Source organism: Papaver somniferum, chromosome 1 (genome assembly GCF_003573695.1).
Source record: "Papaver somniferum cultivar HN1 chromosome 1, ASM357369v1, whole genome shotgun sequence".
Lineage (NCBI taxonomy): Eukaryota > Viridiplantae > Streptophyta > Magnoliopsida > Ranunculales > Papaveraceae > Papaver > Papaver somniferum.
The window spans coordinates 133,264,657-133,289,042 of record NC_039358.1 but is presented as its reverse complement, the minus strand read 5'-3'; the positions used below and the strand labels follow the sequence as shown (position 1 = coordinate 133,289,042).

The 24,386-nt window shown below is 39.6% G+C and overlaps 1 protein-coding gene across 1 annotated transcript; it reads left to right on the top strand.

Moving 5' to 3' along the window:
* Window positions 1-12,971: 12,971 nt before the first annotated feature.
* On the top strand, window positions 12,972-14,612 carry LOC113301292 (ubiquitin-conjugating enzyme E2-17 kDa-like). The gene is made up of 5 exons (XM_026550064.1): window positions 12,972-13,126; window positions 13,473-13,569; window positions 13,742-13,869; window positions 13,998-14,102; window positions 14,235-14,612. The coding sequence occupies exons 2-5, from the start codon at window positions 13,500-13,502 to the stop codon at window positions 14,376-14,378; spliced, it is 447 nt and encodes a 148-aa protein (XP_026405849.1). The 5' UTR covers window positions 12,972-13,126; window positions 13,473-13,499; the 3' UTR covers window positions 14,379-14,612.
* The last annotated feature ends 9,774 nt before the right edge of the window (window positions 14,613-24,386 follow it).

The following is a 24,386-nucleotide window of genomic DNA, read 5'->3' as shown; positions in this document are numbered from 1 at the left end:
AGTGTTGAAATGCGCCATATCCGCTTGCTCCTAGCCAGCCAAAGCAACGCCATCTACCTTTCCTATCCATCCAGCGCCCGTTCCGCGAACCAAATTGCAGTGCCACCTCTGCCAATCAGTAGCCAAAGTTGCAGCGCTGATGCCAACACCCAGTGGCCAAGCCGAATTTATGCAAAGCCGCCAATGCAAGGATCACATATTTTTCATGCCTCCTGACAAAGGTTAGCCAAATCTTCCTGACAATCTCTTCATGACTTGTCGTTTCGATTTTATCCTTGTCTGTCACCATCTCATGCTTACCCCGCAACAATGCCATTATTCCGAGCTAAGCAGGGGACTTAATGTTGATGGTGGTTTTTAGCTTAGGGTTAAAATTGTAAAACCTTGCATCTGATGTGACGTCACCCTGTAAGGAAACGGAGCCATGAGTGTTAACCTCTCCACTGGCATATTTATTGAGCCGTTCAATATATTTACATGAAATTTATCCAGACTGGCGCATGTAGCAACCATCCCAGATGTTCTGTAAATTTCGGCGCCTTGCCTATATTACTTATTAATATAAGATTCACTGAGTAATTTTTTTGTGCTATGTTCCCCGGCAGAACCCTTAATATCAGTATGGCATGACGGATTTGTGTTCACTCGCAGCAAAGTAGCACGGACCTCCAAGTACCAAGGTTAAGGCCTTTGCACAAAATACTCAGTCAGAAAGCAAAGAATAAACAGAGCCGCGAAGTAGGAGCAACAACGAGGGAAGCGAGGCCATTCCATAGGCTAGCCTGCGCCACTTGGCCACCGCCCATGCTACCCAAACGACCCTTATTCTTATGTCGACCAATCAGATCGCTTTAAACCTGCCACGGTGCACTGGAAGTGTGGCCACGCCCTTGCTTGTTGGCCCCCTTTCCATCGACCAATCAGGTCGCTCTAAATGCGCCATATGCATTTAGAATGAGGCTGGCCCCATGCTGCTTGCCGGCCCCCTTTACATCGACCAATCAGGTCGCTTTAAATCCGCCACGGTGCATTGGAAGTGTGGCCACACCCTTGCTTGTCGGCCCCCCTTTCCATCGACCAATCAGGTCTCCTAAATGTGCCACACGCATTTAGAATGAGACCGACCCCATGTTGTTTTCCGTGCCCCTTCCCGTCGACCAATCAGATCACTTTAAACTTGCCACACGCATGCCAGAAGTGTGGCCACGCCCGCGTTTGGCTGGCCCCTCTTTTAATCGACCAATCAGGTTGCTCTAAACCTGCCACAGTATTAAAAGAGGCAAAGTTGCGCCAGATGGTCACAATGCAAAATTGACTTTCCAAATGTCGCGCCAATACGCTAATTGGCATGCCAAACATGCCGAACGCGCCACTTTGCCACAGAAACATGCCGAACGTGGCAACTTACCATAAATAGCGCACATTCACCCACTCCTTGTTCATGGCCAAACGCCTTGACATATTCAATTAGGGTATTCCAAATACGGCTCTGCTTTAGTGGCATTAGTCCTAACCCTAATTTCCAGTCGTGGTGCAAATCATGCCACTTCGGGCCCCACAACATGCCACGAACCGTACAGGACCCAGGAAACCCTAATAATGGCGCCATGACATGGCCACCAGTGGGAATCCTGCTCTTGTGGTCATTTCCACATGATGGCTTGGCTATGGTTCCTTTGGCGTGGCTATGGAACCATTTGCACAAAACATCGATGTGCAATGGCCACATGCCACATGCCGCACGCGCGTTTGCGCTAATTAGGGTTTTGACGCACCAAACCCTAATTTAGGCAAAGTTGCAACGCCAACCAAGCCAAGTAATGTTTCCCAGAGCATTGGGATTGATGTGGAAACAGGGCCAATGTTGCCACGCCAATCTTCCAAAATCCAGCGGCCATAGCTACGCCAGACGCTACTTCGTGCCACTGGCATGTGCTAACTATGCCAGCCACGCCACCATCATGTCGCACATGCTGAATAGGGTTGTGATACGCCAAACCCTAATTTAGCCAAAATTTCCATGCCAACTGAGTTCATTAACTCTCCTAAGTCCTTAAGATTAACCTAGTAACAAGGCCAATGTTACCGAAGTCATATTTGGGTCTAACACCAATATGCCACAACAGTTGCCACGGCTATGCCACTGGCATGCCGCCACGCCATGGCTACGCCAGACGCCACAATTCCAATGGCGCCACTTTGTTATACAACAAGATTCCATAATCAATGGCCATCCTTCCTCTTGAGATGCAATCTCATCCATCCAAGTTCGCTACTGAATTGACGGACTTGTGGCAACTTTTAGGCGACCAGCCGATTAAATTTCGTGGCCATGGCTACGCCAGGCGCCACTTACACCACCGTGCCACCGGCATGCATGAGTCCTGCCAGGAATGCCACATTGCCACTGGCGTACAACAAAACGCCACTGCGCCATTATTAGGCGCTAACAAAAGGTAGCCATAATCAACGACTACCCTTCCTCATGAGATGCAATCTCAGCCATCCAAGTTCTCCACCGAACTGACGGACTTGTGGCAAGTTTTATGCGACCAGCCAAGACGTACCTAATAGCATCACATGCTATTTTCCTGCGGCAAGACTCTTGAGTTTGACTTGCCACACATTGCAACATGCTACATGTTTTCCACGAAAACACTCGAGACATCAAACATGTCACAAACTGGGGGATACTCATCAGGGTATTGGCTTGGCGATTTACAGCGTGCGGCGTGCAATACGCCCGTTGCAAGAAAGTTTCATGAAGCAGTACAATTAGTGCTTGTAAAAAGTAACGGTGTAAACGAATTCACTTCCTTCATCATGGAAGCATAATGACTGACGGTTACACGTTACTCTATTCTTCCACCACTTAATCGTTTCCACTTCCTACGAGACTAGGGTACGTTTCAATATGACTTGTATAAATAGGCTTCACCTATTTTGACTAAACAACAAGTTTTGGTCAGAGAACAACACAGTATCCAGAAATCACCTGATAGCTTTCCATTATGCTAGCCAGTTCTACTTTCTAATACAAGTCGTAAATAACCACACCTTCAGAATCAACGATTCTGCTCTCAACACTTTCTTCGCTTCCCTCCCTAAGACCAACCATTCTCCTTCACTTTGTGACCGAATCAAGCCTGGAACGACCATTTCTTGGTTTAGGCCAGGATTGTACAAATTGATCTCTCGAATCAAAAGTACTCCCATGCAGTGCATTGTTTAGGGTTTAGACTCGTTTCTCATCCACACAAAATTACCAAAATCGGCGGAAGCAGTTTTCTCCCACAAACACTATGACACTGTATAACTATGATCGAGAGCTTTTGTTTTCTCATTGTTATGGCTAAAGAACTTCAACAACTATGATGCTGAATTGAACATCAATGGAATCATGGGAGTACTTGGAAAAGACGAAGTTTTCAAGTAACGTTGAAGCACCAAGGAGATCAAGCATGTGGATGAGAAGTTACAAAGTTTTATTTATTTTATAATCCATATGTATTGATATTTTTGTCATTAAAATTGACAAAGGGGGAGATTGTCAGAGCATTGCTCGGTCGAACTCGCATGCGTTGCTATCTGAAGCATGTTTCTCAATATTAGTGATCAAAACTATATGTCTTGATTTCTAGTATACTTATGACTAAGTCTCGGTCTAGGATAGTTAGGAATAGTTGAGCTCCAGACTCCATGGAAATTATCTTGCAAAGACGAAGAACTACTCAAGGAACCAGTGGAACTTCATCCGACCAAAAGGTATGTGGAGACTTGAACTCATCTTGTCATTCAAAAGTCTATCTATTCTATATCCTACTCTTGAGACAAAAGTCGTATAAGTATGATAGTGTTCATACATACACATTTGCTACTTCAAGCCGAGTTTACTCGCCTATCTTTTTCTCTAAATACGTGTTGGTAAGCTTTTGCTTTAACCATATTCATCTTTACCCGTGACGAAAGTCATGATGACGTTTCAATCTTGATAATAGCTTTGATGATGATAGTCGATTCTTTATGTCTAACGACTGTTATAACATTATAGAAGAATGTTTCAACGATTGAAATGTAGAGTTGAGAATATGTAACCACCTATGGATGTAAGCATATAGTGTGTTCACACATTAGTGTATAAATCCATGTGCCGGAAACCAAGTGCGTGCATATGTATGCACGCGGTATTGGTGAAGGAGACAGGTTGGGTACGCGTACTGGCGGAAATTCACGTCCGTGAAATTCTGCTGAGTTTGAAGTTTACAAACTCAAAAACCAGTCACCTTATGTACGCGTACTGGCAGAACTTTTTCACCCGAAAAAGTCTGCTGAGTTTGGAAACTAAAACCAACTCAAAATCCGGTAGCTAAGGTACGCATACCCGTACGCGTACCTGTTTATGGGTGAAAACTATTCCTGCCGAATTTCGTAATTTAGGGTGTGTGGATGAGGAATGAATCTAAACCCTAAACAAATGCACTGCACGGGAGTGCTTTGTGATTCGAGAAATCAATCTGTACAATTCTGGCCTAAACCAAGAAATGGCCGTTCCAGACTTGCTTCGGTCACAAAGTGAAGGATATGGGGTTGATCTTAGGGAGGGAGCGAAAAAGGTGTTGAGATTGTGACGGTGTTGGCTATGTATGACTTGTATCAGAAAGCTGAACTGTCTTACCGAATGAAAGCTATCAGTTCTGGTGTTGGAATACGATTGTATCAACACTTGGTTTCTGTTGTCTTGCCCTGTTTAAAAATAGGGAGGATAACCTATTTATACAAGTCATTGAGCCTAACCCACGTCTCTCATGGGAAGTGGAGAAAGTGGAGTGATGGAGTAGTGGAGTTGCGTGTGTTAGTGTTACACGATCAGTCTTGCCCACTTCTCCCATCATCACTAACTGTCCATGACTTCTTGACACGTTCTTGTGATGGCGCGTTGTGCGCTGCACGCTGTAAACCGCCAGACCAATACCCCAGTATGTATCCCCCAGTTTGTGACATGATTGATGTCTTGAGTGTGGATCGTGGGACCCACAGAAGGTAGCATGTAATGCTAGGTTAAATAACTAAGTTATTTGGAATTTGATACTTGTAAAATATCACGTGAATTCTATGCATGTAATGCATCGAATATATTCAGCATGTATGAAGCATCGATGTTTTAAGGCTTAATGGAGTAAGTCACGATTAAGCGTCTTAAAATACATGTGTGTCTAGCCATCTTCAAGTGATCGTTTGGGGCTGTACAGGTAAGTGCTGACTTGACCGATCACTTGGTGTGGTAGAGTGGCGGATGGTAATCACCACAACACCTCATTGACCAGTTAACTCCTGACCATGGTTGTATAGCCAAGCAGGTGAAGTTGAACGGACGAGATGATCTTTGAGACACTCATCTGCGACCGTTAGTGGAATTAGGGTTTATGAAGAGGTGCGCAAGCATCACTCTTCAGCTTGGTCGAAACCAAACTTGGGACGCAATTTTGGCCAGGCCGATCGTGCATGCGTGTAGACGACATGTCGGTGTAGGCGCCCATACCTCATTGTCTCGTGAAAGTGTGATCTAAGTCACTCAATTTGTCCAGAGAAGTTGAGTGGTTGAGATCAATTTGTGACAGAAATCCGGTGCCGCAAATGATGCGCGTCATGCCAACTTCAGGCGCACGTTTCGAGACGACCAAGCTTGGTCTGTCTTGGCCGATTAGTCTGGTATACAGACGACGGGCTGGTGTACACTTCCATACCTTAATACCCCATAGAAACGTGATCTGAGCCAATCAATTTGTCCGACAAAGTTGAGGGGTCGAGATTAGTTTGCAATTGGGAGGTGTGACCACGCCTAGTTTGGGCGTGCAAATCGAGGCGACCAGGAATGATATGCCTTGGCTGATCGGGTGTGGAGATATGTGGGCCCACAGTGATTGTGTTGATACTCACTTGATCTGCTTAATTGACTCCTAGACCCTTCGTTCGATCAGGTGAAAATGAACGCTCGTGATCGAAAACCCTAATTAGGGTTTTGCCAGCCGTGCGTCATGCCTTGTTTGGGTGCACGAATTGGGACGACCATCCATGTTTGATCCTGACCGATCAGTCATGTATGTAGGCGGGCCCACGGTATTTGTGTTGACATGCTCTGGGCCCTTTGAATCTACATCTACACCCTCCATTTATGCCTGCGAAGATGGATGGTTGAGACTGATTTGCGACACATGTAATGTGCTGCAAACCCTAATTTAGGGTTTCTCGTCCACGCTGCTTTGGCTGGACGAATTGGCAAGCCATGCTACCCTTTTGGGGAGGCCGACCATGCGGGGTCCGCATTGGTCCGGTGTTGAACATTCCAATACCTGCTTGAGGGTTATGTATTCGATCTAAGCCATCCAATCATGCTGGTGAAGTTGGATGGTCGTGATTGTTTCTGATACTGATACGCACAGTTCAGATGCTCGATCGGGCTAGTATAACACTCCGAGAGTTATAGCCTGTACGGGTATTTCGTACGTGCCTCCTTATTTAACGCTTGGAGATTCGTGTTGCTCTGGTGAGAGCAACACTCAGTCGTCATGCCGCACCAATAATGATAAGAGTGAAGTAGTACAGGAAATACAAGGCTGGTCATGCATTAATTGGTAATGCTATAAGTTTATAGTGAAGAAGTATTCTCCACTTTATCAGTGGCTTTATCCTTTGCAGGATGTTAGCGCATAGTTTTGGCTTTTACAATTTTAGCCTTAAATGAAAATCCACCATCAACAGTACCCAAGCTAGTTATTTCTCAAATCGCTAGTTCATGGACTTAAAACAATAAATTATAAGGAATGCAATCTTTGCAAACCGTGGGTATATTTTTCATGAATTGATTCAAATGAATCAAACCGATTTTGTTTCAGTTGTGTCTATGTATAAAGACCTAAGCAATTGAACAACTCTTGAACTAGTTCTTATGAGTCATTTGAACTAGTTATGAGAAAGATGAATACGGTTAATACGAAAGCACTCATATGGTTAACCATTGGTCAACCATTTGTGAACCAACCAATGTACACGTTTAGGTACGGTTACTCAAACCTAAATGAATACATTTCATTTGTGTGTGACAAGCTAAGTTTCGATCTAACGGATGAAAGATATTAGCTTGGATAAATCAAGTTTTTCATCTAACGGTAATTTTTGAATGCTTTGTTACCAAGGTAACTTAGATTGCAAACCCTGATTTGAAAAATATATAAGGAGATGTCTAGCAACTGTGCAAAACTAATCCCCATACCTCCCGTGTGATACTAGTTGGTTTGCCAGAGTCGATTCTCCTTTAATCGTAGGTTTCTTCTCGAGACCCCGTCGATTAACGACTGAAAGACTTCATTGGGATTGTGAAGCCAGACGAAACTACTTCTCTTGTAGTTGAGTGATCTGATCTTGTCATTTTCTATCGTACAAGTTCAGTTGAATAATTGACTTGAGATTATATCTCCGATAGGGTAAGATAAAAAGAAATCACAAACATCTTCGTCTCATCGTTTGTGATTCCACAATATCTAGTTTCGCTATCATACGATTTAGATTATTGTGAGGTGATTGATAATACTAGGTTGTTCTTCGGGAATATAAGTTTGGTTTATCAATTGGTTCTTGTTCACCTTGATTTTTTATCAAAAGACAGAACAAAACTTTTAGGTTTATCTGCGGGAGACAGATTTATCTATCCTTGTAGACTTTTCTGTGTGATACAGATTTATTTATTAAAGTCTTCGACTTTGGGTCGTAGCAACTCTTGGTTGTGGGTGAGATCAGCTAAAGTAATCAAGTGCGTAGTGTCCTGCTGAGATCAGAGACGTAAGGAGCTCAACTGTACCTTGAATCAGTGTGAGATTGATTAGGGTTCAACTACAGTCCAGACCGAAGTTAGTTTGTAGTAGGCTAGTGTCTGTAGCGGCTTAATACAATGTGGTGTTCAATCTGGACTAGGTCCCGGGGTTTTTCTGCATTTGCGGTTTCCTCGTTAACAAAATTTCTGGTGTCTGTGTTATTTCTATTCCGCATTATATTTTGTTATATAATTGAAATATCACAGGTTGTGCGTTTGTATCAATCAATTGTGAAATCCAACCTTTGGTTGTTGATTGGAAATTGATTGATCCTTGGATATTGGTCTTTGGTACCATCCAAGTTTATTATCCTTGTATTTGATAAAGACTCGCAGATTTCTATTTGCTTGAGTAATATCAAATCCAGAGAGAGATATTAACTCCTCAATATACTTTTCTCTAGATTGAGTCTGACTGTCTAGTTGATTCTCTATAAAGTATATTGGAGTTAGTCCACACAGATTGCTAATCGAAATATTGGGTGTGGTTGTTAGACCCCCGCATTTTCATATTTGTTTATATAATTGAAATATCACAGGTTGTGCGTAGTTCAATCAATTGGTAAATCCAACCTTTAGTTGTTGATTGAAATTGATTGGCACTTGAACATTGGTCTTTGGTACCGTTCAAGTTATTCTCATACCTATCAGGCTCACAGATTTCTATTTGTTCGATTGCCGATTGTATTGATAAATTGAGATATAACTCTTGGATATTTTTCCTTGATTGAGTCTGATTGTTTAGTTGATTATATTAGAATTATATTGGAGTTAGTCCATAGAGATTGTCGAACGAAAAATTGGGTGTGGTTGTTAGACCCTCGTTTTTTCAGTTGGAAGCTAAAGCAACCCCTACTAATGATTCTCAAGTTTTTTGTGAGTTTGTGAAGTAATATATTTTATCGAGACATGGTACACCGTAGGTTCACATTTTTAGAAATCCTTTCATGCTCTACTCAAGAAGTACAACATAACACACAAGGTTGGTACGCCGTATCACCCACAAACTAGTGGGAAAGCCGAAATCTCGAACCGAGAGATTAAGTCCATCATTGAGAAAACCATTAACACCACACAGAAATATTGGAGCTACAGGCTTAACGATGTACTTTGGGCGTACAGAACGGCGTACAAAACACCAATTGGTATGTCTCCATATAGGTTGGTTTATGGCAAAGCTTGTCATATTCCGGTTGAACTTGAACACAAGGCATATTGAGTGGTAATGATGTGCAACATGGATTATGGCAATGCGGGGAAACAAAGGAAGTTACAACTTAACGAGATAGAGGAGATACGCAATGATGCTTATGATAGTTCTCGTATATACAAGGAGAAGACGAAACTTTTCCATGACAAGATGATTTCTCAAAAGAGTTTTGTTGTGGGTCATAAAAGTTCTTCTACTTAATTCTCGTTTTAAGCTATTTCCTGGTAAGCTAAGGTCCAGATGGATTGGACCGTTTGTTGTTATTAATGTTTCCTCTTATGGTGCAGTTGAAATTTCTAGTCTTAGAGATGAGACAACTTTAAAGGTGATCGTCCATAGATTAAAGCCGTATTATGAAAACATTGCTTATGTGAACATGGAAAAAATTGAGCTTCGTGATTTACTTCCTCTGGAGAAGTAGTTTGGAGAATACCAAGTCGGGCTGAGGACATTAAACTAAGCGTTGCATGGGAGGCAACCCATCGGTTTTGTATTTGTATCTCTTATCTTTTAATTTTTGTTATTTTTACATATCATATTTGAATTTCCCATCTTAATTTTTCTTTGGTTGAGTCAATTACATTGAGGACAATGTAAAGCTTAAGTGTTTGGGAGCATTTAATATCATATCATATGCACACACACACACACACACACACACACATACACACACATATCTTTGATTTCTTGCGTACTTGAGACTTCATCTTTTGGAGTTATTTATGAACTATCAATGATGACACTTAACCTTTTAGTTTGAAACAATTCTTACAACTCTAGCTTGATTCCCACTTTATCATTCTATAATCCTTAATCATATATGTCCATAATTGAATGTGCAACTCAGATACTAGAAATGGCATGATAGTCGTTGGGAAACTCGCAATTAATCATTACTGAATTACTTTCTTTTTATTTTTGCAGTTATATATTTCTCTAACTGATTTGGTGGGATCCTAGTACTGCCATGGATGTTGTGGCAAGGTAATCATTGGTTGAGTATATAAAATCCCCAAAGACAGTTGTCTTACACTCAGAAAGAGTGAGCCAAAAATAAAAGCTCAAAAATATATATAAGGCTCATCTTCATATACCGACATTAGCCATGTGAAAATAACCTCATACATCTTATATGATTTGTGTGAGACAGTCATTCGATTTTAACTTGGGATATTTCGTATTAATTAATAATAATTTGAGAATTACTTGGAACTAGTGGTATGTGTAAGATTACCATCATCGTCTTCCAAGGATGTTTCAAGACGATTAGCCGAGAGTCTTAAAACTATTGGATACATGGAAATTAATCATGTAGTCGATGAAATGAGTGAAACCTATCATCATTATTTAGCAAGTCAAAAAGACTATTGATGAGGTTCTTGACACTTGGATAACAATATGTGTGAGGCGTTTTCCCTGTCTCCGTCGCCTAAACAATCCTGGAATGCAGGATCCAAGGGAACTATCACATATTTGCAGAAAGGAAACATGCGCCTAGAGTATCTAATCATGTTGTCGAGTCAAATGGGTGCTTATCTCAACTATTGTGCTAAATATAAAAAAAAAATCCTTAGACGACATTTATACAAGTATTATAGGTAACGTCTTTAACTTTAGTCAACATTTGCACACTTTAATTTTCTATTTCCATTCTCCCATCTATCCATGTGATTTCAGTAGGCAAGTGTTGCGGCAAAAATGTTGAGAAACATTGCAACAGTTTAATTCAATGACTATCTTAGTAGAGTTATGCAATCTGGTTGAATGTCACACGTACGTAATTGCTTGTGTGTGATGATTGAAATATATGTGGGATGTTTAAAGCTAAAGAACTTATGCAGGCTGATTATTTAATTAGATTTTTGCTTTGTGTTTGTCCTTAGTAGTTCTTCCGAGACGAGAAATTGGAGTAGGTTTTGTGGGTATGCCTCTTGTAAACCCTCACGAGATTATAACTCGTCCACTAGGGATACCTAGGGGTTTAAAGGCATGTTGCATTAGCTAAGTGCAACCGTTTTCTCAACGACATGGAGTTGTTGTATCTAGGATTAGTTTTATTTATTTTGTTTGCTCGAGACTAGTAAAAGCTAAGTGTGGGGGAATTTGATAGGTGCATAATTCATATGATTTTAGTGTTCATTCCATAATTGTTTTAGCTATTATTCTTGCATATTTTCGTATTATTACTCTTGTTTTCTCTTATTTGTCTATATTAGGTGAATCATTCAAAAAGCAGCCACAAAGTGTTAAAAAGAGCTAAGAAGAGAAATATTCCAAGTATCTAGAAAGCTAAAAACGAAAAAAACTCGTCAAATCAAAAGGAAACTATGAGATATAAAAACCTTGGGATAATAAGTTCATGAAATCAAAGTTCTTCCGTCGAATCGGTAAACATCAACTGCTCTCAATTCCTCTCCTCCAAGTTTTTAAAGAAATAACCAGAAACCAAAAACTACGAATGGGGAAGAAATAAAAGGAAAATCATAATTTTAAGAAATACGGGTCTGTGAGAAATTTATTCTCCAAAAATGGGTGCACGCCTGAAGTTTTCTGAGCGTGGATTTGACAGTGTTTAAAATCTGAAGAATGGGTGTGGTAGTAGTTTTCACAAACCATACCTCCTGCTGCTCCTATGGATGGTAACTTGGTTGGGTCCTGTAGCAGCCAACAACCATTGCTAACTTAAAATCCACATTGTATTGAGTTGGAAACCTATTTTGAGGTATACTAAATTTTTTTGAGGCATACTAAATAATGCCAAAATAGGGTCACTAAATAAAAAATAACATCACCCCTTATCCACTCTTTTTGATAATGACATAACTATCCGTACATAATTGGTGTTAATGATTATGATTAGATTTGATTAGCTAGGAATTTTAAGGATTGATTAAAAATTAAATTATTAGTGGTGAATTAATAGATAAATCAAATTTATGTGAGAGAGTTGGGATTTTTGAGAGGGAGAAGAAGAAGTTAAAAGAAAAATTGGGCTTTGAATTGAGATTTTAGTGATTAGAAGTGACCAAAATGTGTGATTCAAATCATAGGTAGACTTCTATACGAGGTTTAATTTATTTTTATAAGTTGAATCTGTCAAAAAATTGAATTTTTAAAACCCAGATCTACTGACCAGATGAACAGTTAGGATGATAACTTTTCAGCCGAACTTCACTCTGTAACTGACGAATTTTGGTTCGGCTGATTCGAAAAAACTGAGGTTCGGCTGAAAAGTTATCAGCCGAACCTAGGTATATTTTCAAAAAACTGAGGTTCTTATCAGCCGAACTGATCTTCTGAAAATCCTAATTTTATCTTTGAAATCATATTCTATCGATCAAACAAAATAAAATCAATCAAAAACAAGATGGGTTTGTTAAACATACAATCCAAAATACATCTAAGAGCAATTGAGATTTGGATTTCGCACTTCAACATCGCTCACTTCGATTCGTGTTTGCTTTGCTTTGCTTGATCAATTTCTTGATTGAATTGGAGTCCAAGATGTTTGAGTTTAAAGTTTATTTTGATTTTTGATTTTAGGTTTTTGAGGATAAGGGCACTCTAGTAATTTAAATTGTTTAAGGATATATAGGTAATTGCACTATCTTTAGACACCCCTTATAAATCCACCCTAGATGGTATAATGAATGAGTATGCCTCAAAAAAAAAAAGAGTATGCCTCAAACCAGGTTTCTTGAGTTGGATACGGTTGGGGCCAAATCCAATACATCCCAAATCCATGTAGCCCAGCAAGGTGTTCTAGGCCCAAAATTACCAATGGGCTTTTTAGCTAACACCGAATTATCTTCCCTTTTTAGGGATTCCCTCGGACCGACGTCCTTTCCACGCTAAGTTATGGAAACCCTTTTCTAGACCAAAACTGTTTCGTTAAAATCTATAAATACCCATCAAAGATATCTAATCTATAAATACTGCTGTTTGGTTTGCAATAACTTCACATCCACCTTCTGTGAAAATCAAGAGTGAAAACAGCAGGCGAGCCCTGATAATCCCCACCTACCCTCGATCGAAATCTTCATCTGCAGGTACAACTATTTCTCAATAAATCTCAATAAAAAAAATATACTCTTTGATTGTTGGGGTTTTACTTTGCAGTCAAATTATTATTTTCATGATTTTAGGGTTTTTAACTTTTTAAGTCCTCCAATTGATAAATCCGTTCCTAGAGTTTGATGATTTGATTTTGGTTTTGCATGATGTATGTTAGGGTTTGTTTTATTTGATCTGTAGTGTTATCCATCATGATTCATGATTTGTATTTAAAAAAACAACACTGACATATTTATATCTGATTTTGGTCGGGGTACCAGAAAGATTGTTTGTTTTCAATTGAGGTTTGAAGATATATAATATAATAATCTATGTTTGCAGATTAAATCAATTGAGAGTGGTAGTACGATGGCATCAAAGAGAATTCAAAAGGAATTGAAAGACCTCGAAAGAGATCCACCCACTTCCTGCAGTGCTGGTGAGTTTATTGTTTAGCTTTTTGATTATATTCTTTTTGAAAATGGTTATTATATTATGGTTATGGGTTGCACAGCTTGTAAAGATTTATAAGTTGGGGAAGTTAAACACTTACTGTATACTGGTTTATGAAGGCAGTAATTTTATGGTGTGAATTTTTGTTTGATTATTAGGTCCTGTAGCTGAGGATATGTTTCATTGGCAAGCCACCATAATGGGACCATCAGACAGCCCTTTTGCTGGTGGTGTGTTTCTCATCACCATTCACTTCCCACCAGATTACCCTTTCAAGCCACCAAAGGTAATGCTGTTGTGACAATTATGCTGTCAATGGGTTAACCAATTTGTTGATTCATTCTATTCTGCCTTATTATGTGTCAGTATTGCACAATGGTATTAACCTGCAGAATTGTTTAATCTATGTATCAGGTTGCTTTCAAAACCAAAGTTTTCCATCCAAACATCAATAGCAACGGGAGTATCTGCCTAGACATTCTCAAGGAACAGTGGAGTCCAGCCCTTACTGTGTCCAAGGTAATCTTTTGCTTTTCAATCAAGTGTCTCTATGTGGTGAACCATAATAATGTTTGGTATGTGTTTTCTGTTATCCTATGATGAAACTATTTGGAGGAATAAGTTCAGTGTTGACGGTAACTTCTCTTGCAGGTGCTGTTGTCCATTTGCTCACTGCTTACTGATCCAAATCCTGATGATCCTTTGGTCCCTGAGATTGCGCACATGTACAAGAGTGACAGAGCTAAGTATGAGACGACTGCCAGATCCTGGACCCAGAAATATGCTATGGGATGAAATAATATCAATCCGCTAAGTCTAATGTCCAATGTCCTATCCAGTAAATAAAAAATAACTAGAAAAGGGATGGGAAAAGTATCACCTCTATGTTAAGAACTTCGTTTTACTCCATCTTCATGCCTTGTTATCTTTTTCTTAAGTTAGTTTTAGCAGTGGTATATATATTTGGTGGGGCGGGGTGTAGACAATGACTTTATTTATCTATAAATGGTCTCGAACCTTTCAGATTAACTGAGCTCTGTTTTCTGGTTGTTCTTGGCTTTGTTGTTAGTAGGGGTGTAAATAATACCCGAAAATACTCAGCCTGCCTGTATCCGCCCGAGCCCGCCTGTACCCGAAGTAGCCCAAAGCCTGTTATGGCCCGTCATGGACCACCCGGCCTTTCCTGGATTAATTTATTGGACGGTCTCGGGCTTTGCGATTAATTATGATGCCCGGCCTGAAAGCCTTCTATGTGCCATTAATCATTTAATATCATCTTAAAAAGACTTAAAAGTTACAATTTTATAATTGTCCATTTTGTGTAAGAAAAATAAAATATATAATTATTTTTTTACTTATAATTAATCTTTTCAAAACATTAATGGTAATATATTTTCTTATTAGAAAGTTTATTTTACTCTAATTAATTATTTATTATAAGCTAAAATTAAAAATTTGTCAGTGTAATTTAAATATAAAATAATACTATCACTTACGATATGCGATGTTGGAAAGGAAAGGATATTGTATTTAATACCGTTCATTTGAAAATTTAAACTTAAAAAAAAAAATCAAAATAGTGGCCTGTCCGGCCCGATCTGACCTGCCCGTATAAAAAGCGGGTTTTGGGCGGTCTTTGGGTAGCAAATTATTTACTTACGCCCGGCCTGTCCGGCCTGAATTTGTTTACGGGCTCACAAATATTAAACCTGGCCTGCCCGGCCCGTCTTAGTTTTTGGGTCAGGTGGCCCGGCCTGCCCGAATTTACACCCCTAGTTGTTAGATTTTGATTTCACCTTTGCTCTTGCATTCTGTCCAAGGCTTCCTTACTAGGGGGATGGGTTAAACTGCCCTCCGACCCCAACTAGTAAATTTCTAGGCTTCTTGGTTCTCTAACTTCTTTTGTTAGATTTTGGTTTCCCCCTTGCTCTTGCATTTCAAGGCTTCCTTACTTGGGGCATGGGTTAAATTGCGCTCCGAACCCCACAAATAAACTTCTGAAGCCCAGAGTGGTTGTCATACAGCTGCGGACGTCGTGTTTCACTTGGATGGCTGGAGAAGGTCAGCAAGTAATGAACCTTCCCTTCGTAGTTGGATTAATCTTGTAGTTATTCTCTTAACGCTCATTCACAGATCAAAAAGTAACACATAGAAGAAAGTTAGGGGAATAACATTGGTTGGGCTGTAATAGTTTTTTTAAAACATCCACTAGAATAATAGAAAGACAGTCCTGCAAGTAGGGATGTGTATAATTTCTACAGCTGCTTGGACGAGAGTAGTTCCACCAAAAAACCTTGAGAAGACACTGTCCTGTTTACTTTCCAGGTGCTTCTACCTCAAGCCTAAGATGGGAGAGATTTTTCATGAATAGTACCTGAAATGCGTAGTGATGCCACTATACCAGGGGTTTAAAAAGAGGAAACAAATGAGAAAAATCACATTTTTATACTAGAGAAACACAAATGCGTTGTACTTTATAATGTTTCACTTTGTACTATGTTTTTAACAACAGCAACAGTAAAAGAAAGAAATGCAAACAGATTAGAAGAAAACCTTGTGCCAGAAAGATTGGACTTGATCATTACTTGTACTGCCAACATCTGGGGACAATTTAGCTGGGTTTTACAATGCCATGAAGATTCCACCCACCAAGTCCAGCCAAAGCGAATGCCTGCACACCATAAGAATAGTATCAGTCTCCGTGGTAGTACGAGTTACACCTTACGAAAGAAGGAAAACAAAATGAATGAAACGATAAGATGAAAACAACTTATTTTTCAACCTATTTTTTGGATACCAGAGACCGTTCATACTCAAAATTAAATGCACACTTCTTTACATTAGAGTAAGAGATGGGAAGGAAATTGCAAACCTCTTCCCATGATTTCCCAGGAGCTTCAAGCAAAGCAGCATTGCAAGTTTTCAATTCTATTGCGGTACCAGAAAGCATTGAAGCTGCCTCCTCCCATCCTCTTTTATGTCCCATACACCTGCAGCAGTACATTTGCTTTACCAAGACGCTCTTAAGTATCTTATTAACAAAAACAAAGATGAAGGCTTCACATCTTTTGGAAATGCAAGTTGGCCAAGGCAGGCAGGCATATCCATGGGGACAACTTACCTGTTAAAGACATTATTGACAATTTAGAGCTTATGCGTGCGATACTGCAGACCTAATAGTAAGCGTGATTCTTCAATTTACTGGGGCCCTTTTCTCCACTGATACTGGTAGCAACTGGTAGTATTATAAGCAAACTTATAGGATGGCCTTTTCGTTGGAGTCTAGGATGTAATTCCTCAGCGAAGCAACGAATTCTAGCTATTCAGTGTGATTGGATATAACGAGGAACCTGATGCCTAATAACGATCTACATTTACCTGAATAAATTCCCAATTAACTCATCGGGTTAAATTGAGAAAGTTCTACAATACTACTGCATTCTGTTCTCTGTTGGGGAAGCGAGTTCGATTAGTCAAAAGGGCCATATATACTTTAAAACCTATGATTATAGAGTTTGGTGCAAAAAACAAGTAATAATTGAACAGCATATCCTGAGATTAAGAGACTGACATCACCGTGAATATCTCGTCCTTTGAATATTGACATATAGCTTGTTGAAGGTGATCAGCAGTCTGTCCATCCATTGCTGCTATAGAATAGAAGCTCGAGATGAAGTGCACCTCAGCTTCTAAAAAACTTTTGACTTGCTCCTGCATAATTTTGAGTGTTTCCCGTGTCCGAGTGGCATCGCTGCACCAATACAGTCATCAATTTCCAACGGTTTTCAACACAAACAAGCAGCTGATATAATGAATTTTAGCTGCATAATATGTAGTGAATCTACTAATTACCTAGATAAAATAAGCTGAGGTAGTGTTAAAACTTTGGTAATTCTTTTTGTTATTTCATTCATGATACTTTCATAGATATTTATACAATACGGATTGAAGACTCAAAACTTTCCTAAGACACTGATTTGAGACTTTCCTTATAAGTCTCACAATCATGACTTACATAAACAATCCTTTCCTAATATATGACCACTTACCTTCTCAGTCTCAAGTTCGTGACTGATATGGGCAATACTTTCCATAGACTGACCACTACGGTCTTGGAAAGTATTACGACATTCCTAAGATAACACTTTCCTTAATACCCCCCTCAAGACGGAGCATGCAGGTCACAAATGCCCATCTTGGACAAAAGACCTTGAAACTGAACTCGGCCTAATGATTTGGTGAAGATATCCGCCAACTGTAACCCCGTGGGCGTATACGAGGGAGAAATAATTTTCTGTACTATCGCATCCCTGATGAGATGACAATCCACTTCTATATGTTTAGTTCTTTCGTGAAATACGGGATTCTGAGCAATATACAATGCCGACTGACTATCACAAAGAAGACTCATTCCCTGTGTATGACGAATTCCCAAATCACCTAGTAATTGCTTCAACCACTTCAATTCACAAGTAGCTGCAGCCATAGATCTGTATTCTGCTTCAGCTGAACTCCGAGAAACTGTGTACTGCTTTTTGGTCTTCCAAGACACTGGTAAATCTCCAAGAAGCACAAACCATCCTGTCAACGGTCGTCTAGTCAAAGGACAGCTTGCCCAATCTGAATCACTCCATCCTTTTAAACTTAAACTACTATCAGAGCGCAACAAAATTCCTTGCCCAGGATTCTTTTTCAAATATCTAACTACCCGAAGTGAAGCTTCCCAATGTTCTTGTCTTGGATGCTGCATAAACTGTGACAAAATATGCACAGAGTAAGCTAGATCTGGTCTAGTCACAGCCAGATAAATCAATCTTCCGATCAATCGTCGATACCTTTCTGCATCACTCAACAACGGCCCTGTTGCTAAAGCCAAACGATGATTAGTTTCCATTGGAAACTCTGCTGGTTTTGCTCCTAATAACCCCGTCTCCATAATAATGTCTAAAGCATATTTCCGTTGACAAACATAAATGCCTTGTTTACTGCGAGCTATCTCCAAGCCCAGAAAATATTTTAATTTTCCCAAATCTTTCATCTTGAAACACTGTCCCAAGTATGTTTTAAATTTATTTAGCTCCACTATATTATCTCCTGCAACAATCAAATCATCCACATACACCAAAACATTAAGTTGCATCTTTCCTTTGATCATAGTGAAGAGAGAATAGTCTGAATAAGATTGCCGAAAACCATAATTCTTCAAAGCTGTTGATAGTTTCGCAAACCAACAACGTGGAGCCTGTTTCAAACCATACAATGATTTCTTCATTCTACATACCATATTAGGATTGCCTTTCGCAAATCCAGGTGGTATTTTCATATACACCTCTTCCTCCAAATCTCCATGTAGAAACGCATTGTGTACATCCATCTGATGTACTTCCCAATTTTTAACAGCTGCAACAGCTAGAAAAGTGCGCACTGTTGTCATCTTTGCTACCGGTGCAAAGGTCTCTTTGTAGTCTAAGCCTTCCACCTGATGATTTCCAAAGATCACCAATCTTGCTTTTAAGCGAACCAAATTCCCATTTTCATCATACTTCTCTGTATATATCCATTTACTTCCTAGTGCTCTCTTGCCCTCCGGCAATTCTTGCAAAACCGAGGTATCTTGTTCTTCTAGTGCTCGTATTTCTTCTTCCATTGCTTTCCGCCATCCTGGATGTCTCATTGCTTCTTTAAAATGGCGAGGTGCTGAACTCGCAGTTATAGCTGCAAGAAATTTCTTATATGGTGTAGAAAATTTTTCACAACTAACATAATATGTCAAAGGATACGGCGTACCTGAGGAGGATGATTGTGATGTATGAAGATGAGATGGAACATTTTCTCTAGTGGTGTGCGTCACAAAACCCTTAAGCCTACTCGATGGAATTTTCATACGCTTTCCTTTACCCATATCACCTTCTACTGCAACACTATTGCCCGGACTGACTGCTTCAGCAGATCTCTCTTGGACTGCTACACGTTCTTCTTCCGTCGCAGTCATATCTTGAACTATTACACCATCTCCGGTTGTCGCAGTTGCATCAGGTATGCCTACATCGTCTCCTGCTGTTGCTGTTATGCCTACATCGTCTCTTGCTGTTGCTGTTACACTTGGTACTGCCACACTCTCACTCGCTGTCGCTGTTGCTGTTACCTCTTCATCATCACTCCAGTCAAACGCTGGATTCAACTGAGCAGTCTCAGCTGATACACCAATCCCTCGGTCTCAAATAATGACCAGGCTGATCACTCTCGGTGGTGGTGCAACTGTTGGCTGCTGCACCACAGACGTTGCATTCTTATATGGGAAACTATTCTCACAAAACTGGACATCTCTTGACACTAAGAATTTCTTTCATCCAAGTCATATACTTGCCATGCCTTTTTACCAAATGGATATCCAAGAAAAACACACCGCCTTCCTCTACTTGCAAATTTATCCCCTTTGTTATTTTGATCATGCACATAACACAGGCATCCAAACACTTTCAACTGATTATACGGAGGTTGCTTTCCAAACAATATTTCATACGGTTTTATTTTCCAGAATAGGTGTAGGAGTACGATTAATCAAATACGCAGCTGTCAATGCGCATTCTCCCCAAAACCGTATTGGCAAGTTGGCTTGAAATCTCAAAGCCCTTGCCACATTCAATATATGTTGATGCTTTCTCTCCACTCTTCCATTTTGTTGCGGAGTGCCTACACACGATGTTTCAAAAACTATCCCATTAGTCTTAAAATATCCACGCAATGAATTAAACTCAGTACCATTATCACTTCTAACAATTTTGATATCTTTATCAAATTGTCGTTTCACAAGAGCTATGAAATCAAGAAACGTTCGTTCAACTGCAGTTTTATTTTGAAGCAAATGAATCCACACACCTCTTGAAAAATCATCTACTATTGTTAAAAAATACTGTGCTCCACAAGACGATGTAGCCCTATAAGGACCCCATAGATCTATATGAATCAATTCAAAAATACAACTGGCTTTACTTAGACTACTAGCAAAACTACTTCTATGTTGTTTCGCTCTTGGGCAAATATCACAAACTTCATTATGCTTCTTCAATCTACTCACACCCGGCAACCTTTGCAATACTTTTTCTGATGGATGTCCCATTCGTCGATGCCACAGCTCGTATGATTCTCCACTGACTGCCATAACTTCAACTTGAGGCACACCACAGAAAATGTATAGTCCACCTTGTCGTTCACCCATTCCAATCACCTTCCTCGTCAACCGGTCCTGTATAAGACATAAACTGTTAGTACATTGTACCGTACATACTAATTCATCAATAAGTTGTGTGACAGAAATTAGGTTACAGGTTATTTGAGGCACATAAAGCACATTATCAAGTCTCAAACCGCCCTGCAGAATAATAGTCCCTATTTTTCAGATTGTGCATATTTCCCATCTGGGAGTCCAACAGTACACTTCACAATATCTTTCACATCAATCATGTCATCTCTTCTACACGTGACATGATTTGTAGCTCCCGTGTCAATAATCCAATTCGGTTTAGTTTGCTTACCTTGCAGTTGGGACGTATTTTTCTTTGCATTCAAAAACTCAAGCACCTGTCTGAGCTGTGTTGCGGTTACTCCCATCAAATCTGAGCCGTCTGAGGAATATGTGTTATTTGACTGCTTTGTCTCTGATATATTTAGATTATGTGCTCGAACCTGATTTCCCGTTCCTTGTCCTCTACCTCCTCTTCCATTCGCAAAACCACCACGTCCTCTACCACCAGTTCTTCCACCTCTACCATATCCTCTTCCACTTCTAGGTTTATCTCCCCACCATTCAGGGTATCCAATAAGCTGAAAACAACCTTCATCCGAGTGTCCTTGTCTGCTACAGTGCTTGCAATATTTATTTGGATCATAAGTGTTATTGAGAGGACGTTGATCAGATTGTACCTTGAACGCCATCACATTGTCATGAACTTCCGGTGTGGCAGCTACATCTCCTTTCTAAGACGTTCCGAGTTTATCATTGTTTGATATGCTACATCTATTGAAGGCAGTGGATCTCTTGCCAACAATTGTTCACGCAAGGAACCATAGACAGCATCTAGTCCAATTAAGAAATAATGTAATAAATCTTCTTCTCTCAAAGTACTAACCTGTGTTGCAATATCACATTCGCACTTGCCACACTTACACGTTGGTACCTTCATATATGTGATCATCTCATCCCATATCTTATTCAATCTTCCAAAATAAGCAACCACACTTTCTGTTTGCTTTTGTTTACATTCACTTAAAGATGTCTTCAGCTGGCATGTTCGTGTTCCACTTACAACACAAAACCGTCTCTTCAAGTGATTCCACAACAAGTTGGCATCATCAAAGTCTCCCAAACTGGATCTAAGTGACGGCTCCAATGTGTTGCTGATCCAAGAGACAAGCATCGACTGAATTGCCACCCATTCTTCCAACTGTTCACTTTCTTTAGGTTCTTTGATTGTTCCATCAATGAAACCAAACTTCCTCTTAGCTATTAATGATCTTCTTATGGCTCTAGCCCATTTATCATAGTTATGTCCTTTTAGAACAACCGGTGTGATAATTATACCTGGACCATCACTTGATTCTAGGTGATATACTGGATTCTTCTTTTGCGTATCATATTCTATATTCTTGTCTTTGCTTGATTCTCCATCACCACCCATTCTTCTTTTTTTTTTCTTCAATCAACTGGCTCGTGATGCCATGTTAAAACTTTGGTAATTCTTTTTCTTATTTCATTCATGATACTTTCATAGATATTTATACAATACGGATTGAAGACTCAAAACTTTCCTAAGACACTGATTTGAGACTTTCCTTATAAGTCTCACAATCATGACTTACATAAACAATCCTTTCCTAATATATTACCACTTACCTTCTCAGTCTCAAGTTCGTGACTGATATGGGCAATACTTTCCATAGACTGACCACTACGGTCTTGGAAAGTATTACGACATTCCTAAGATAACACTTTCCTTAATAGGTAGCCAACCCAACTGTTGAAGTTTGTTCGAAACAGTGATAGCATCAACGCGCCCGTCATCACTCAGAGGCCGATTGTGATCTAATTGATAAGAATTAACATTACTAAATATAACGAGTTAACTAGTCTACATAGCATAAAAGCAAAATTCGCACATTTTTGTGTCTACAGCTAATTAGATTTGGAATGGATATGAACAGCAAGCGGGCTCAGATCCAATCTAAATTACTTGCCTCGTAAAGAACGGTCTTTCCAAGAACTTTGAGCATAGCGAAGAAGAATGAGACGACGAGATACAGGTTTTGAAGATGAACTTGTTTCTTCTTTTTCTTGTTTATCTACTTCTTCTACAGTAGAAGTACTAGTTGTGGAAGTAGTATTGGATTCAGTGGTGCTGGATTATTGTTCAATTACTAATGATGATGTTGAGTGAGGAGGAGAAGAATGAGAAATGAGGTTAAGGTTTCGAAGAAAGAAAGTGGCTGGACGGCAAAGAGAGGACGAAAAAGATGTTGAAGAGTAAGAGGAAAATAGTGAAATACTAGCTGACTTTGATGATGATGATGGTGGTGAGGATGGGTAATTGAAGAGTGTTTTTGGTGCTGCTGCTACATTCATGATGAGCACTTCCTGCTTCCCCTTCCCTTCCTCTCAATCTTCTGCTACTCGTACTAGTGAAGCTGGAGAAAAGGTTGGAGGATATGAGGCCTTGACGTCTCAGACTCTCTGTGTCTCAATTGGATGGGCCGATTGAGCCGGGGAGTCTGTTTGAGTTTTGTATGATATATGGGCCTCGAATGGAGAGTAATGCACCATTCCAACTCCAATGTTGTAGGTGGTTAGAAGCAAATTTGTCGCATTTAACTCATTAATTTTTTTTTTTTTTTTAATACGAAAATATCTTCATTGATAAAAGGATTAATTAACAGAGTTCATATCCTTCTGGATTTTTGCAGTAATCCATTCCGGAGTTTGCTCATGATTCTCCCATCTAACAGATTGAACTAAACTTTTAGAGTACTTAGCTAAAGAATCAGCCACATCATTGGCTTTTCTGGGTGTATAAGTGCATACCCAATTGTTGAAACTACTATTTAAAATGCTTATAATATCAGCAATGATATTATTCGTCGTCCAGCAATGATATTACAGTCTGACAGTCTCTTTCGATATGCAAGTTCCTGCTACCATAGTCTGTGCCCAAATGATTCCTTCATATGCTGCAAGTGCTCCAGCTTGTTCTGCATCTAATGCTTTATCTGGCTTGAATCCAACTCCATGTTGCTCGCCTGCAGTGTTCCTGAGTATTAGTCCTAAACCAGATTTTTTTGTTAACTGATCAAATGTTGCATCAAAATTAAGTTTTATATAGTCCTCAATTGGAGGATTCCATTTTTCCTTGTGAGGTATATTCTGCTCATTTCTTCTCAGGTTAATCCATGCAGTACAAGTCATCCAATCAAAGTAATAGGATTGAATTCTGTTAGATAGGCTAGCTACATTAACATGGAGATTATCAAAAACAACAGAACACCTATTCTTCCATATGTGCCATAAAATTATACAAACCTTCTGATAACATTTGAGATCATCTGCATTCATTTTCTGACTGTTGAGTTTGAACTTATTGGACAACCATTCATCAATATCACAATTATTAATTAAATTAGCTAGGAAAGGATCAGTAGCCATCCAAACATTTCTAACAACAACACACTCAACAAGAAGATGTTGCAAAGTTTCCACAGAACTATTACATAGAGGACAGTTCACATTTGCATGATTAACATATCTAGACAACT